At 40.5% G+C, this 17,289-nt stretch overlaps 2 protein-coding genes across 5 annotated transcripts in view; one reads left to right on the top strand and one right to left on the bottom strand.

The window, feature by feature from the left end:
- MCPH1 (microcephalin 1) overlaps positions 1-17,289 on the top strand; it is a gene marked incomplete at its 5' end in the record, with an annotated part of 223,245 nt that overhangs the window by 110,540 nt on the left and 95,416 nt on the right. The window lies entirely within an intron of this gene.
- ANGPT2 (angiopoietin 2) overlaps positions 1-17,289 on the bottom strand; it is a gene marked incomplete at both ends in the record, with an annotated part of 53,824 nt that overhangs the window by 14,097 nt on the left and 22,438 nt on the right. Inside the window, 4 exons of one of the 4 annotated variants that reach the window (XM_079726511.1) lie at positions 345-475; positions 2,408-2,640; positions 7,171-7,292; positions 10,507-10,662. In XM_079726511.1, coding sequence (XP_079582637.1) covers positions 345-475; positions 2,408-2,640; positions 7,171-7,292; positions 10,507-10,662 — 642 coding nt within the window. The remainder of the gene's footprint in view (positions 1-344; positions 476-2,407; positions 2,641-7,170; positions 7,293-10,506; positions 10,663-17,289) is intronic. The other 3 variants (XM_079726512.1, XM_079726513.1, XM_079726514.1) reach the window with 3 other exon arrangements.

Here is a 17,289-nt window from a genome sequence, read left to right as displayed (position 1 = left end):
TTTCTTTAAAGTTAATGATGCGAGTCTGACACTTCAAGGCAGACAGCTGACACTGCATGACTAAGCCAAATGCAAGGAGAAAATAAGTAGATTATCTTATATATTAGGTAGACACATATAATAAGATAGATATTTCTACATCGTTCATGTGCATCATCAGTGTTCTGTGCCCAGTGGCTGGGCTCGGAGCCCTTGGTGAGACCTTTACTTGTGTCAGTGTTTCTTGCTTTGCTCTGAGTGGAGCTGGGATGCATCTGGGGTGTGTGAACTATGTCTGCAGTTGCTCCACTTCTAAAACGACTTGCTTCAAGCCAGGGAGGTGAAAATGGGAGACAATGCCTTACCTTGATCTCCTCTGTGGAGTTAGGGAACGTCAGTGTGTAGATGCCACTGGTGGTCAGTCCTGATTTGAATGCTTCTGCGCAGTCTCTGAAGATGATTTGTTCTTCCTTAGCAATGAGGGAGTGCTTAGCTGCTTTTTAAAAATAGGAAAGCTTTTAAAAGGAGTTCGTGAAAAGATACAAGTATGTTATTTCGAGATGCACTCATTTGCTAAGTTTTATTACATTTGAATTCTTACAGTAAGTAAAAGGGAGATGCTAGTATTTTAGCCTTTCAAAAGTTACTCTTTCAGCCTGTTTCGTGTTAACTCTCAAAGACTGTTACCAATAATCCATGCTTCCTTTTTCTTCTCATCAACCATATGTAATGCAAGTACTTCACAATCAGCCTTAATAAACTATTACTTTTTAAAAAAATCTTCCATCTTGAGTAGAATCAGATAAAGTTATTACAGAAGAATAAAAAAGAATGTACCTAAAAATAGTGTTAGCTCTACAGTGGCTGCATCCATAGCCCATTAGCCACGTCCTATCTAGGCAGTGGTGTGGATTGTTTTCCTTTCTTTTTGTGTATCTGAGGCCAAGTCTTCATACATTTCTTTAGACCATTGGGTGAAGACATTTAGTATTCTTTGGATTTTTAGCAACCATCTCATGATAGCTTGCGTTAAAGAGGAACCTAACATTTATTTATCTGTGTCTTTGAAATTCTTCCTTTTAAGTCTAAAAAGTCTAGGACTATGAAATTCTTTCAAATTTTTATTCTGCTCTCAACGTTTAGACTTCCCAATCCCTTTTTTGCCGCATTGAAAAAGTGTTTGTGTGTATGTATTCTTGCAGGTACGTATTTGTACGTCATTCTAGAGACGGACAAAAGCTTAGGTGTCCGCACCAGGTGGCTTGGGCAGGCATCACAGGTGGAGGCTCCCGTCTGCACACCAGCCAGAAGCACACGGGACAGACGAAGCCTGTTCTGCTGCTCTTTCTCCTGTGCTCGTTTGTTCTGCCAGGATCTGAGCTACGTGATTTTCTCTCCTTTGGCTCATCCAAGCTAATACCTCACACTGTCTTGGTCCCACCAGACATCAGATAATTGTCTTTTCCTTTTCACTGAATGTGAGAAAAATATATGATTTTTAAAAAATTATAAGAGAGTGAAACTCTAGTTGGAAGGCACACGCAGCAAACTGGCCACCTGGTGTGAAACCTGCCACTTAGCACAAGGTTGTGCTACTGTTTTTGTTTGTTTGCTTCCTTGTTTAAGTAGAAACCTTGTTTAAATGTTTCTGTAATTAAAGTGGGGATAACTGTATGAGTCAAGGAAAATGTGAGAACATATTTCTTATGGAGGTGAAGAGGGTCTCTACATGAATCATATGTAAAGTGCATCTGTGTCAAAAGAATACAGTTGAAAGGACACTATGAAACAGACCATAGCAAGAACTAGACCCAAAGTTTAAGAAAAAAAAAAAAAACTTAAAAATACCACACAGGTTGTGTATCATGTCTCTAATTAATGACTGAAGATGCATCCCTTCTTCCCTCTAATATTGAAGAGAAGTTGAAAGGTCAAACAGGAATAAGGAAGGCAAGATGTAGTTAAGGATGTGGTGAGAGAAGGAAACTGGCATTTCTTGGGTACCAATCTTATGCCAGTTACTGCAAGTACCAATATTATCTCATTTAATCTTCACAACAACCCTACGGGCCTAGGATTGTTTCTCCCTCTTAAAAAATAAAAAAATGTCCACTATGGTTTAGCAACTTACCCAGCCCCAAACATCTAGTTAGCAGTGGAACTAACTAAAAGTAGACTCTCTGAGCCCATGAACAGAAGTCTGTTTGGGTTGGTTTGCCTCATAATAATTAGTATAAATATATATTCCCCTTCCCCTCTTCCTCCTTTTTAATCGATCCCATATTGAGACCCTATAAAGCATTCATATGAAATATGTAAGAGAAATGTGCTTTTTCTGAAAGATGAGAGCCTTTTTTAGAATTTTGAAAGGTTCGTCGACTACTGGCAGATAAAACTGAAGAAAAACTTATATGTAAACTTTACTTACAGTTTGATGTCGATATCATAGTCAGTAAGTTATGAACTGTCTCCATCAGGTCATGTTGCTGCTTTTGGAGAACTGAGTTATTCACCGTGGCCGTCACCAATTGTTTTTCTAGTTCTTCAATGATGGAATTTTGCTTGGATACTAACACCTGGAGCTGATCCTTCTCTTCTTTGATTGACCGAAGTTGAACTATGTGCTTGTCTTCCATATCTAGAACTTTCTTTTCCAGGAAACTTGTAAAGGGAAATAATTGTTAGTTAGTGAAGGGTTTTCTGATCACCATCAAAGCCAAGTGCTTTGTAAACGGCTAGTCAGTTTCATAATCCTTATACAATCGTTTATATTTATTGAAGTTCTGCTTCTCCAGGGCACTCTGTTTAAGATGTTAAAGGAGTTATAAAGTAACGAGATGTTGCCACAGCCCTGAAGCAGCTCTCAAACTTGCTGAGATCAGATAGAGGACATAGATATGACATGAGGAGAAAGTACCCCAGTGAAAATGTAAGGTTCATAACTAGAAGTTACCGCATGCAGTGCATTTGAAGACCATGGTTCTGCTGAAGAGGAACTTGGACAATGACAAGGTGCCCTTGGTTTGGGAACGCCTGTGGGTCAGTGGGGAGAGCCCCGGGCTGAGAACCTTGCCTCTGCACGTGACCCCCTGGGTTACCGGGCAGACCATCCCCTCCTTGGGTCTCAGGTGTATATCTATCTAAGGGAAAGTCCACCTACAGAAATAAATCTCTATCCATAGTGAAGGCATTAGATTAGATGATGCTCTCTGAGACCCCCTCTAGTTCAAATAATCCATGGGTCTTTTGTTCCTTTTTGGGGGCAGTAACATTTTCTGAACCTTTAACCCTGGAAACAACATTACTCAGCCAAGGGACAAACTACCCATTACAGGTCTTACCTACGAGCATTAACAATCAGTATTCATCATTATTATTATCAGAAATACAGTTGCAGCTCTTAAATTTATCCCAGTCCAATAGTCATTGTACACCAGTGTGTGACAATAAGTATACTGTCAAAGTACCAAGTCAAGAAATAATCCGTTACTGTGATGCAGACATTTGCTTTCGACTTTCATCAGTTGCACCATATCCATTTTTTCAACTATTATTTCTTAATATTTTTACTGATATCAGCTAACTTATTTTTTTTTAACTTGTGTATCACTTTCATTGATCTAGAAACCAAGATGACTTACCATAAGAAGAAGGTAACCTAAAAATAAATGCATAAGTTTTTTCTTTTCTACCTAAAATCATTTCTAGGACCATCAGCGTACAGGCAATAGGAGATACTCCTACAATGGTTCACCTAGACAATTAACATAAAATGTATGGACATTTTAAAATCACTCATCTATACTGCCTTCAAAGTGATGTTGCTGACATTTGTTATCCAGCCAATCTTTTGTTGTCTTTAATATTCTATGAAGAGGCATAAAAGAAAGATGTGATGATCACACAGTCCAGAGTGTGAATGAGAGTGTGAATACTCTGGGATGGATATTAAAAAAAAAAATTTTTTTTCTTTCTCCCAAACCTCTACCAGTATAATCCAGAGGTCAGTCACATCCTGATCTAAAAGATTTAATCTTAAGATTAAATACGAGCAGGTACTGAAGAGTTAAGCCCAGCATCGGGTCATCCCAGACCAGGCTGGTTGTGAGCAGCACCATGTATCGTTGCATTTAAGGCTGTAAAGAGTCTCAGAGATCAGATTTTAGAGCAACGTTTTGCAAAATGCTCATCTGGACCCGTTACTGGCTTGTGCAATCAATTTAGTGGGTTGCAATAAGCTTTTCTTTTTTTTTTTATAAAAGGAAATTAAATAAATGGGATAAAACAGATGAGAATAGAGCATGAACTCATAGCGAGAACTTTGTGCAGCGCAGCGAATGCCATGGTCAGTGTTGACGTGATAGGTGATGGGAGGTGGGTGGGGCAGGTGGAGAATGCCTGCACTGCCTGACACGTTGCTATTAGCATCTTATTTGAATTTCCGACACAGGACGGTCAACTTGAGCATCACCATAACAGTTGGACGCAGGTACAGCTCAACTTTATATGAACATAATTCATGGTCTGTTGAGAAATGTGGGGAAATGTCCTTGTTGGTGGAAACATCAAGGCTGAATCATGTTTCTTTTATGAGTTTTTATTGCCTCTCTTCAGAAGGGGACAGTGTCGATGACAACATTTTTCAATAACAATAATCATATAACAATATCACAATATAACTGAACTGGTACAAGTAGCCCCAGATCAATCACTTAGTTTAGAAGGAAAAAAAAAAAGGATGATAAGATGAAAAAGGCATAGTAATTTTCAACTTCAGCTGGTGAATCAAAAAGTGTTGTAGTGGCAATTTTCAGAAAAATGTTAACTCTACTAAGTACTTTGACTTCATTGGAAACTGTTCCATGAAGAAGACAGTTGTACATTGGGGGAATTATTGAAGATAATTTAAAATGTGGTTTGTCAAACGTGCAACACATTCACGTATTTTTGTAATGATGTTCCTGCAGATGAAATCTTAGGCTAGTCAAAATTTAAGGCACCAGGGCTTCCCTGGTGGCACAGTGGTTGAGAGTCCGCCTGCCGATGTAGGGGACACGGGTTCGTGCCCCGGTCCGGGAAGATCCCACATGCCGCAAAGCGGCTGGGCCCGTGAGCCATGGCCGCTGAGCCTGTGCATCCGGAGCCTGTGCTTTGCAATGGGAGAGGCCACAACAGTGAGAGGCCCGCGTACCACAAAAAAAAAAAAAAAATTTAAGGCACCTGAAAACAGCATGCCAAACTCACTGAAAGATGTAGAATCATCAACACGATTTTCTTATTTTTATTTACTTACAGTTGTTGTGAAAAAAACATTATTATTGCCATTTCGTTTCATATTTGTGACAAAAGAGAGCATGATTTCTGCAGCTGCTAAAATGGTTATTCTTCCTGCAGGTATAGATTTAGATTTGTTACGTACGGTTTTTATAAGTCAGCTGATAAAAGCTATGCCTTTCAGTGTCTGCACTGTGGCAGGTCATTCAGAAACAGTTCTTATGCAACTCCAGTCTGAGTTAGATGTTTGCTGTCCAAGTTGTGGTGCTCTGGTGCTGCAAGTCATGTAGGATTTTAGTTTGTTAGAGATGTTTATTCGACAAGGTAGTTTTACGGAGAAAATGTTGGGATGTTTAAATATAATTTCATATAAAAATGGAGTGAAATTATTGGCAAAGCACATTACTGGTCGAATGTCAATTAACCTGGGAAAAATTGTGAAGGATTAAGGAGAAAAAAATGTGAAGGATCATTTGAGCAAGAATTATCAGAAAACACAGCAGATTTCTGTGTGGTTGCAATCGCTATTTTGTACATTGTAAAGCTTTAACATACATAGGAATTTCATCAAATCGTGGATGATCAGAAAACGTAGTGAAAGTTGTCAATTGTTTTTCACAGCAATTCAAGTTGACTTTGTATAGGAAAGTTTGCACCTTGTGGTGAATGAAAATATTAAGCAGTGTGTCTTGATTTGGGAATAAGATGCACACTTTTTTAGGCAAAGGGCAATACAATTTGACAAAAATTTACAAAGATGGTGCCTGGGTAATGTAACTGACGTGTGTAAGTGATCATTTTAGCATCCTTGCATACTAACTTAGAAAACTAAGGTGGGAACCATGTCCAGTACCAGGGCGTCCAGCATTACTGCAGCCCACTCAAAAGAACATTAAATAAGGCCATTTTAACAACATGAAACTAGAGAGACTGTTATATCTCAATTATTGGTCTCAGACTTTTATTTATTACTTTGCAGAAGAGAAAAATTTGAAACGTTAAAATATTTGGAATAAAAATCTACTTGCTTTTCAAAACCCTAAATCAATAATGGGTCCAACTTGTTACTCAAAGAACAGAATAATTGTTTCAGCTTAGTTCTTGATTAACAGGAAAGAATGATTATAAGACAATAAGCTTACAGTCATTTTTGGTTAAGAATAAAGAATTATTTAATTGTGAATTAGGGTGTGTTGTTGCCTGACCATTCTCCATGTCATGTGTACATATCCCGATTAGAAACAAGGAAGTAAGCACACCTGGAATGTGAATAGAATTATCCTCATATGTCCCCACCTGGAATAAACCTATGAAAACCATCCCCACTGGTCATCCATAATCTTAGTTTTTGTATTGGTTTTCTTGGGATTTTTTAATATTTATTTAGATATTAATATAACCATATTTAGTATTAACTTTTGTTTTTACTTTATCATACGCTTTAAGAGTAAATACTGCATCATGAAATGTGCATTGGTTTACAATAAAGTGTCGTTTTCCTGCTGTAGACCGTTTTGCATTGGAATAAACTAAGTCCTCAGAGGCAAAGAACTTGGTAAAGTTAATATCAAAATGCCCCAGCCAGTGTGACTTTTACTGCACAACCCTGGCAGTAGTTTTCCATAGATTCGTGCATAATATGGAGGTAGAATTCGGAGGTTAGCGTAAGAGAATCTTTAAGGGGTCAGAGGATTGAAAAACAAAGTTGAAGACTGTTTTAGAAGGTGATGCCCTTCCAGTATTTTTCTCCAAACCCTCTGCCTACCTTCCCCTCACAAGGTTTCTGATCCTTGTACTATACGTTAAGAAATTAAGCATTTTGGAAGCCACGCCTATAACTAATAGTCATATGAAATAGGCTTTCATATCTAGAAAGTGTACAGTTCTGGATTATACATTTCTTTGTATTTTTATTACCTGTTCTTATCTTGCAGTTTGTTTATTTCACTCGTCTGATCCAAAATCTGTTTTTCCAATTTGTTTGTAGATAGGGAATGTTCCAGAAGCTGAAGTTCAAGTCTTGTTGTCTGATTTAATACCTAAATGTAACAAAATAAAATTCCTATTTATTATTTTTAATTAGACATAAAGTTATCTAAATTATAGGAAAACATAACTAAAATGTTACTTACTTACCCAAGCATCTTAATTTGGCATATTTTTCATTTTCAGAAAAGGCATGTGGTGCTGGATTACATCAGTGTGTTAAACATTTTTTTCATCATGTGTTTAATGATGACTATAAAGGGTTTAATAGTTCTGAACGATGGTGTTTGTGTCAAATAATGTTCATTATCTTATTCTGCCACGTTTTACCGTTTCACACAGTGAGATAATTGAGGGTATAAAATGGTCATGTTTAATATATCGGAAGTTGTTGATAAATGAAAAGAGGCTTTTCCTCTGCTCAAGACGAAATGCTGGTCTCACATCTGCCGGTAGACCAAGTGTTCGGAAGCCACAGACTTCCATTCTATACGACCGTAGCGCATTTGTAGCCCAGCGTTTCCTTGTTTGTATTCACTTGTTTAGTCTTTCTTTCTCTTTCCGCCGCCCCCCCTTCCACTGCTCTTTTTCCTATTTTAAAAATCATGTAAACCCATCAGGAAACAAGAACATCAATATGAAGTAGGAGGTCAGTTTTGCTTTGTGGGCCTTTCTGACATAGACCACGTGCGGTATCTCTGTTCCCATTGTGTTCAAACAACTTAAAGAATGAATTCTTTCGCGTTTGGCTGCGTTTTAGCAGGAAGAGTCCATGACTCACATCCTCTGTGTCATGGTTACTCAGGATGTGACATCATGTGTAAGTGTCAGGCAGAATTGTTGCCCAGAATGAGGGTCCTTGAAAGAAGCATTGTTTGCTCGGGGTCTGTGTCATTCATGAAAGCGGCAGCCCAGCCCCACCGTGCAGGTTTAGGGACGGTCTGGTCCTTAGTCAAAGCTGGATGCCTTCATACCATGAACACTTCTGCACATGAAAGAAGGCATTGGCCAACCTCAGGGTGTGATTTAATATTAACACCCGGAATATAGATTTGGCCTACATCTTTTTGGGGCCCAGACATTCTGTGTTGGTGATTGATAGAAGGACCTGGAAACTTGGTCTTCTATTTAGCTCCTAAGAGCTATGAAATGAGTTCAGTGGGGGAGGGGTGGGAGGATGGCGTGTGGGTCCTGACCCACCCAGGACCAGTTGCGATGTTTTCCATCACTTTTCTGAAGGCCTCCAGCTGCAGGTGACTCTAAGTTACCCAGGTCACATGGTTGTCTGTTCTCTCTGAGTTCTCAGGCCTCCAACCACCCCTCACAGTCTGGTTTAATAGTCTGACACCCTGACAGGCTGGAAGAATTTTCGTATCAGAAATTTTCATGTTTGGATTTAACCCATTTCACATAGTAACTACCCAGCAGATGCCTTAAGTAAGTTGGTACGTAATTCGGTCCCTTGATGTCCTTGCTTGGGTTCCGCCGTCTTAATGTGTTCAGTTGGACATTACAGGCTGTTTTCTTTCCAGCCATCTTCCTATTTTCCTGTTATCCTGGATCAGGTGATATCTAGTTTCACAATAGATTTTTTATATCATGTGGCCCAACAAAACCTCATTAAATGCTAGTAAGCCTAACTTACACAGGATGGCAAAGATTTGCATCATTGCTCTGTACCTTATACTTTTTTATTTCTCTTATCTGAACCATAGGCAATGTTATACTTCCAGGACAGCTTTTTGAAGGGCTTAATTGCTCATCAGTTTTACTACCCAAAGGTGGGATGTGACCTAAACTTTACTAATTTATTCTAACAATTGACAATGGATATATTGATACATTTACTTTTAGATTTTTGTGTCTTCTCCTTTTTGTATTTTATTACCTCTGAGGATTACGATTTTCAGTACCTTGTGACCTGTTGTGTAAGGTATTTATATTTGTCCTAAACTGCTCTGATGTTATGGAAAGATATGGTAAGCAAATAACTTCTTATTCTATATTCAGATAAAAATCTTTTATTCTCCTACCACCCCCCTCCTGTTCTCTCTACCTCATCCAGTAGTTCTCAGAGAGACAATGAAAGAATGCTGGTGCCCTTCTCAACGTGGGCTTATTACAGTTGGAAAGCTTATCATTTCCCTTATTTCTTATCCCCTCCTGACTGATGTTTTGGCATTTCTTGGTCTTTTAGCTTAAGTGGCACATAAGAATAATATGTCATGGGGATCGTTTACAATTAAATCTATACTTGTTTTTTTTTTTTTTTTTTTTTGAGCATTATTTATAACTCAGGGTTGGAAGATACTAACTTCATAAGACTATAAAGAAGCTACGGTTAGGACCCAGAAGGCCATTTCACTGATGACAAGGCTTGAACTTGAAACATCTCCGTAAATACCCCCAGCAGCACTTTTTCCCCCCACCCGGACTCTTCTTATTGGGTCACATATTGTTTGTCATTCAGCATGGCTCCAGATGAATTTTGTTTTAATGTTTTCCTATTATTCTTCTAATATTTTCGTATTCCATATTCTTCTTTCCTACTACTATTAATTGATAGCTCATGGAATCTTAAAGCTAAAAGGGAAGTTGGCAGTCAGTCAGCTGGCCAGCACCCCCCCATTTCATAGTCCCAACCTCGGAGGCCAGGGAAAGCTAGTGCCTTGTTGAGATTCGTGCGTCCAGTTAATCATGGAACTCAAGGCTCTGGGCTGGTGGCTAAACACTCTCTGTGCCTCAACCACGTCTTCTTACTCTTCTCTTTGCTTCTCTCTCTATAAATTCACACCACAAATTGTACAAACACACCCCACGAATTGTTTTGGCCGTTCTGTGAGACTTAGCTTTCATCTTAACTCAAGAGTTCGGGTTAAGCACAAAGCTTCCAGCACTCTGCCTCAGTGCTTTTCATGTCTCAGATGCACACAAAAGTGAGGGGCTCAGAAATGGAGAGTTTATCTCAAGTCCAGAAGATACCAGTGAGGCAGAGGAGTATCTCTCTTGTAGTCAAGTGTGAAGAACATGAACGTGGTGTGTACGTGCTCAGTAGAATAAAGGTAATGTAACTTCAGTAGGAAAAATGAAAATATATTTCCTGACTTTACATTTCTATCTAGACACAAATTCTTAAGTTCTTATCCATTCATCCTTTTTTCCTCTACCCTTGCGCTTTCTCTGCTTTTCCCTTGTTTCATTAGGTAACGATTTTGTGCTAGTGTTTGTCTGGCTGGGCCATTCTGTGTTTCCTATTTCACTACTTACTTGGGCTTCCACATCAGTTAACTTCCGGGTCTGCTCTGCGGTTTGATTTAGCAGGTTGGTTCCTATTTCTATCATCACAGCGGTCTGGTTCTGCACTGCGTTCTGTTGTATCTCCACCATTTCTTTCTTCATGTTGTCCTGGATGTAATTCTCAAGCTAGAAAAGAACAAGTGTCAGGAAGACGGTCATGAGTCGAATGATCAGAAACCTTATTCCTAATTAGTTTCCCTGTCTTTTATTTATTTATTTATTTATTTATTTATTTATTTATTTATTTTACGGTACGTGGGCCTCTCACTGTTGTGGCCTCTCCCGTTGCGGAGCACAGGCTCCGGACGTGCAGGCTCAGCGGCCATGGCTCACGGGCCCAGCCGCTCCGCGGCACGTGGGATCTTCCCGGACCGGGGCACGAACCCGCGCGTCCCCTGCATAGGCAGGCGGACTCTCAACCACTGCGCCACCAGGGAAGCCCTCCCTGTCTTTTTTAAAGCACCTCTTGGAAGTCTTGTGCCTTGCTCTGCCTTTGCAATCTTGCTGGGTTTTTCTTATCACTATAGCAGTAAAAGACAGTGTGATTTGATGTTAATTCAAAATCTGGCAGCCCAGTAACAGCATGTGTGGGAGACAGACGGTTTAGACAGCCCTGGAAGTGCACACAGGCAAGGGAGGTGGTAAAACCACAGCTCAGAGGTGGGCAGATGGCCGTGCCGTGCGGCAGGAAGGGCCACCAGGATTTCGCTGTGTTGCATCCACGTTACGCAGGAAATGAAAATCTGGTACGAAGAAGCATCACTATTTCTACCACTTTCTAGACTTGCGGTTTCTCAAAATACGGGCTTCAGAAGACTCTCTAAGATAGAGGTTGAGGAGGGGTGCACCTTTGGATTTTCCCTGTAACTCAGGGCCACATTCGGCAGTGACCACCCCCCTACCTTCCCTCTTACTGAGGTCATCACACATTAGACCTGTTCAGTTCTCTAAGGTGTGCATTTTTCACGGTCTTGTCATTTTCTCTATCAGGCAGACTTAATCCTAGTCTGGTCCGTTCATTATCTCACATGACCGTCAGGATTGGTTCTTCTCCCATGGACCGAGGGCGTGCCTGCTCATTTTAACACTCGCTTACATGCAAGAGCGTCAACAAGCTAATTCACTGCCATGGGTATAGGTGCCTGTGTCTTTGGCAGTAAAAATATACAGTTAAGTACAAATGCAGGGACTTCCTTGGTGGCGCAGTGGTTAAGAATCCACCTGCCAATGCAGGGGACATGGGTTCGATCCCTGGTCTGGGAAGATCCCACATGCCGCGGAGCAGCTAAGCCCGTGTGCCACAACTACGGAACCCGCAAGCCACAACTACTGAAGCCCGCATGCCTAGAGCCCGTGCTCCGCAACAAGAGAAGCCACCGCAATGAGAAGCCCGTGCACTGCAACGAAGAGTAGCCCCCACTCACCTCAGCTAGAGAAAGCCCACGCACTGCGATGAAGACCCAATGCAGCCAAAAATAAATTAATTAATTAAAAAAAGAATACAGATGCAGGCCAGCCAGGTGTGTGGGAAGGAACGTGTGGGCTTCAGGCTGTGCGCACCTGCTCTCCTATTTTCCTTGGACTCTAGGTGAGTTGCCCAACTTTGGGGAGGGCCACAGTGTCCTCGTATATATAATAGGGTTTCGATTTGGTTAGAGGAGTGTTTTAAGGATTAATTAAGCTCTGCTTTTAAAGGCATTGTGCATGTGTAACTCCAGGTACTTAAAATTTCATTTTCTTTCTTTGTTTTTCTTATTGATCCAATCATGGAAGCCACAATTCCAGTCATTGGTCTAAACTATAAGGTCATGAGGACAGAAACCTTATTTTTATTTTCATTTCTTTTTCACATAGTTATAACTCAAAAAACTTTTTTATTAAATTGGATAATTGAAAGTTGATTATCAAACTGCTTATTTAAAAACAAAATCTGCTTATAGTGCCTTTCTTTACAACTCATCATTCTCTGCAGAGAAACCATTCATAGAGCTAGTCATCAAACCTTATTTCTCCTAAAGTGTTAACCCCTGAGTAATTCTATGCTTCTGCCTATAAGAGTGAGAAAATGGAACGGACAGGGTCGAGTTTCCCCCGACAATCAAGGGCTTCTTTGTTGGTGCAGCTTACACACTGTGCCCTGAGTGGTGGTGCAGGGTTGGGGTTAGTGTGAGAGCTGTAGGGTTACTGTTTCCATGCTGGTTTGCATCAGCTCCATCCCACGCACTGCCCATCTCCCTCCGTGCTGGTTATCTTGATGGTTCACAGTCACCCCCTGGTTCTCCCTTGGTTTGGGCAGATCAAATATAGCATGAAGACTGACACTTACTAGAATCCTGATCATCTGTAAAATCTTGTAGTTGAAGCCCTTACTTCTCAATATGAGAAGTGGTCAAAATAGAAAAAAACACCGTAGGAAAAAAGTCAGGTACTACTGCTTGGCAGTCCAACAAACATGTACAGTCTAGACTTCATATAATCTGAAGTGTGATAACCCTTGTTACCCTTTTATTAACTAGCTCGTACTGACTAGCTCAGGCCTTTCGGCGATTGTGGTCTTTCTTTCTTAATTCAGTCTTTCCTTTCCCCTTTCCCCCACCTTTTAAAAATTGTAACTTTTTACGATTTAAATACATGATATAAAACAGCTCATGGATAGAAGTTTGTAATTTCTCCTTCCCTCCCTCCCTCCCTCCTTCCCTCCCTCGCTGTCGGCTCGCTCACTCTCTCTCTCTCTCTCTCTCTCTCTCTCTCTCTCTCTCTCTCTCTCTCACTCTCACTCTCTCACTCTCACTACCATGGGAATAATGGAATTTTTGAGGTTAAAGTTAAAGCTATGTAAGTCATCCAGAAGAGTTGTCTTAGTTACTCTTAACACCCAGCAAAGATAATATTTAGAAAGACTTATTCTGGGAAGTTTCGAACTATTAAAGATATACTTAAGCTGAGGTTTGGTTTAAGTACATACTCTGAAGTAGTAAGTTACAAACTAGTAGAAGTAAGTCTGAATCTTCTTGTTGATTTGAGCACTTAAGAGCTAAATAAAAACGGTTCTATCTTGTTTCGCTCTAAATTGCATAACTAGAAGGGGAAAATGAATCCTTCATCATCCTCAACCCCGACTGTAGAACTAATGAGTCAAATGTGGTTACAATCAACAAGACACATGAGAGGATTGTTTATAATTTGACATTTTAAAGTCAAGTTCCAATTTAAAATTAGATTCAAGAACTTTAAGACATAAAAGACCTGAATTTTTAAAATAAAATTTCTTAACTCTATGGCCATATCTTTCTCTCAGCTTGAAAACAATAGAATGTAAATGCTTTTTAAGTCACTATTTTTTCAGCTTTTCAGGATGACAAAGTCTGTGTACGACTTATGTGTGTGTGAAAGTATATGTGTATGGTATGTTGCGGGGAGGAGGTTAATCTTATACTGAAGCAAGTTACAGATCTCTGTATACATGTGATGTGTGTATATAGATATTATATATAGTATATATGTATATAGTTTCTTTATATAATATATACAACTAAAAAAAGTAAAATCCTCTATGATACTGACCCAATTGCTAACTAATTGAAGTCTCTGGGAGAAAAGTAAAACACAAACAGGAATATCAAGTATCAGATATTTTGTGTTGATTCTCAACAAGATCTGTGCTTTCACACTTGATGCAGCAAAATGAAATTAAGGTTTTAAGAGAGGTGGGTGACATGACAGTTGAGTACTCTAAGAATTAAGAACGTACTTAGTCCCAGAAACGGTAGCAGCAGTAACAACCACAGTAACTCTAGTTGATGTTTGTTGGTTACTTCCATGTCTCAGTTACTGTGTTCATCTCTTTCCATGGACCACAGGTGCCCAGTCTCACATGGGCACTTCTGGGCTGGGGTGCCTGGAGCAGACTGGTAGTTAAACCCAGAGGGCACAGCGCACTTCCTGCCTTTTAACAGCCAGAAGTGGTACATCCCAAAATTGATGTGAGCGTGCCTTCCAATGTCCCAGCTTCTCAGTGCCTTAAAGAAAAAGATAGACCACCTACCACACAGTTAAGGAAGTGTGGGGGGGTTATTTTTACTAATAGAAAAGCCTAGATTTGAAGACTACCAATGACGATTTTTATCTCCTGGGACATGACAAATGGGTATTTTTCACCCCAAAGACTAGTAGTAATTTTTAGAGAGAAGGACTCTGAACATTCATTATGTAGTGTGAAAATTTCCCATTTAATGCAGGCTTTCCCTAAATCACTGCATGTGCCTGAGCATAAGACCAAATCTGGAAATGAAGCCAGTTTGGCTGATCCACACGGATCCATGTGCTTTGAAATTCCCCCAACTCTTGAGGTTGACAAATTAGTTCTTTTCTAGTTTGTTGCCTAAAAACGTCTTTCTGTTTAGTATCTCCTGTATTTAATTGTCTGCAACTGAAACCCAGAAATACAGAAATCGGCCCAGTGAAAGTTCACTCGAGTATAAGGAGGTCTCAGCACAAGAAAGACTACGAAGCAGACGAGATCTTTCCTCTCCCTGGCAGCGTCCTGCCCCCACTCTCCTCCTGCAAAAGTTTCCCGTCCTTGCTGTTTGCGCTTAGCCACTCTTATCAAAACAGTTCCAAGACACTTGAGCCTCCCCAGGGAGGGATATGGTTCTTTCTCGTTTCACATGGGTGGCTTCACATACTCATATTTTGCAGGAATGTTTGACATTGCCCTCACGTCTGAAGATGATTAGGCAGTGATTCCCATTTGTGGGTCCAAGTGCCTCGGAAAGGCTCCCATTACAAGTTAGAAAGAATTGTGTGGACGTTCATTTTGTCCTCGTCCTAATTAATGGTCCAAGCATGCTTCCATGTGTGGGTCCTTGAGCTGTTTCTGTTTCCTTCGGGTTCAGATGGATTATCCAAACTTAAATGAACCTCGTAAGGCTATTGCTGTGCTTATAGTTGCATAGATTCTTGCTTGATATTATTTTTTATTCGCTAAAAAGAATTACACCCTAAACACCATCTTTCAAAAGTTGGCAACACATTGAAATTCAAGCAGCCAGAAGAAAATATTTTAACACAACATAGACATATATATTTTTTTCAATGTAAAATATGTCCTGAGGTTTTTCATTACTCCCCAAACATTTGGAAAAATAATTTGACAGGAAAAATAAGTCCATTTACGAAGCAACCGTGGCAGATTGATTACACACCAAAGTGTTTCCCTGGCCATCTTCCTTTTCACCAAGATTATCATCATCACTTCTTGTACCAAAAGGAAAGTAATCTCAGAATTGGCTGGGGACAGGAAAACATAGATAGTATACAAAAATCATCCCTAACTTCAAGATTTTGATGTTGGTTCCTTACCAACTATATAGATCCTGGTTGAGAACATAGATAGTATACAAAAATCATCCCTAACTTCAAGATTTTGATGTTGGTTCCTTACCAACTATATAGGTCCTGGTTGAGAGATCACTTCTACTTAAACAAAGCTCCGTGTCCGGTTGCCTTTTAGTTCATCAGGTTTTGTCCATCTGAATAACCTGATTTCCCTAGGAAGTTAACAAATAACTTGAGGTTTCACTGGAAACATTTTATTCTATAGCATTTCAATTTGGAAACAAGATACTAGAACTGTTGTCTCTTCCACTCACACCCCCCTCCCCCAAAAAAGGATGTTTTTTCCTACCTCACTAATCCCTCTGACTTGATCCCTTCTTCCCACCAAGGTCTGCCCTCCTTTGTCTTCTGGGTTGTGACGCAGCCCCTACCTCTGCCTCCTCCCACCTGAGGGTCAGGGTGCTCGGTGCAGCTTGATCCCCTGCAGCTCACGTACTGCACTGTGCCTGCTCCTGTGAGGCAAAGCGCAGCACACACCCTTCTTGGCCTGTGCCCTGTGATCTCCTTGCCTCACGTCCTGTGCTCACCTGCCTCCTGGATGTGCCAGGCCACGTAGGCTGCTTCATCTCTCCGGCCTTTGTCTGCATCTCCTTTGCCAGGAGGCTTTGCCCTTTCTGCAGGCAGATGCTACACCATTGCCCGCTCTCTTCAAAGAGCCCCATGTCCTTGTGTGTTGCGATTCGATATCAAAAACATTTTGTTTTGTCTCATTGATTTTTAAACCTCCTAATACTACAGGTTTACGTTCTTCTTTGCTTGGGATACAGCGATCCTGAAGCCACTCTCCAGCCATCCGCACTGGAACAACGAGCAAAACATTTGCTCCGATAATTAGTTTGGAAACGTGAATGCAAGATCATTAAATCAAGGGATATTCTGTTTGGAAGGCTTATGACCTAATGTTCTTGGGTCCCTGTCATGAGGAAACTAAAACGTCTTTGGAGGTCTTCAGACAGAAAAGTGGCAAAACTGGGCTTTCTTCTCCCTCCATATAAGGTTTTGTTTTGTTTTGGTTTGTTTTGGTTTGGTTTGTTTTGTTTATTAATCTGGACATTTGACTGCCCAAGCAGTTGTGTCCTCAGCAGTGTTTGAGGAGAGATGCAGATGTTAAAGGGGGAAAGGCTGGGAGATGCATGTCTCAGGCAAACCTTTGTCATCTCAAACCTTGCAGGGGACTAGGGGCAAATGCATTGCTCCACATTTTGGAGATGATGCTCAAATACCCCATGAGCTGGGGAGTCTTTCCATGTCCTTTTTGTATTGATGCCATACTTGAATTCATGTCTCCCAGAAGAGCCCATATCAAAGCCACTTGCCTTCCATTCTGGCCCTTTCTGTCCTCTCCAGGGTCCGGCA

The sequence above is a fragment of the Hyperoodon ampullatus genome (assembly GCF_949752795.1).
Source record: "Hyperoodon ampullatus genome assembly, chromosome: 20".
Lineage (NCBI taxonomy): Eukaryota > Metazoa > Chordata > Mammalia > Artiodactyla > Ziphiidae > Hyperoodon > Hyperoodon ampullatus.
This window is presented reverse-complemented; position numbering and strand designations above follow the sequence as displayed.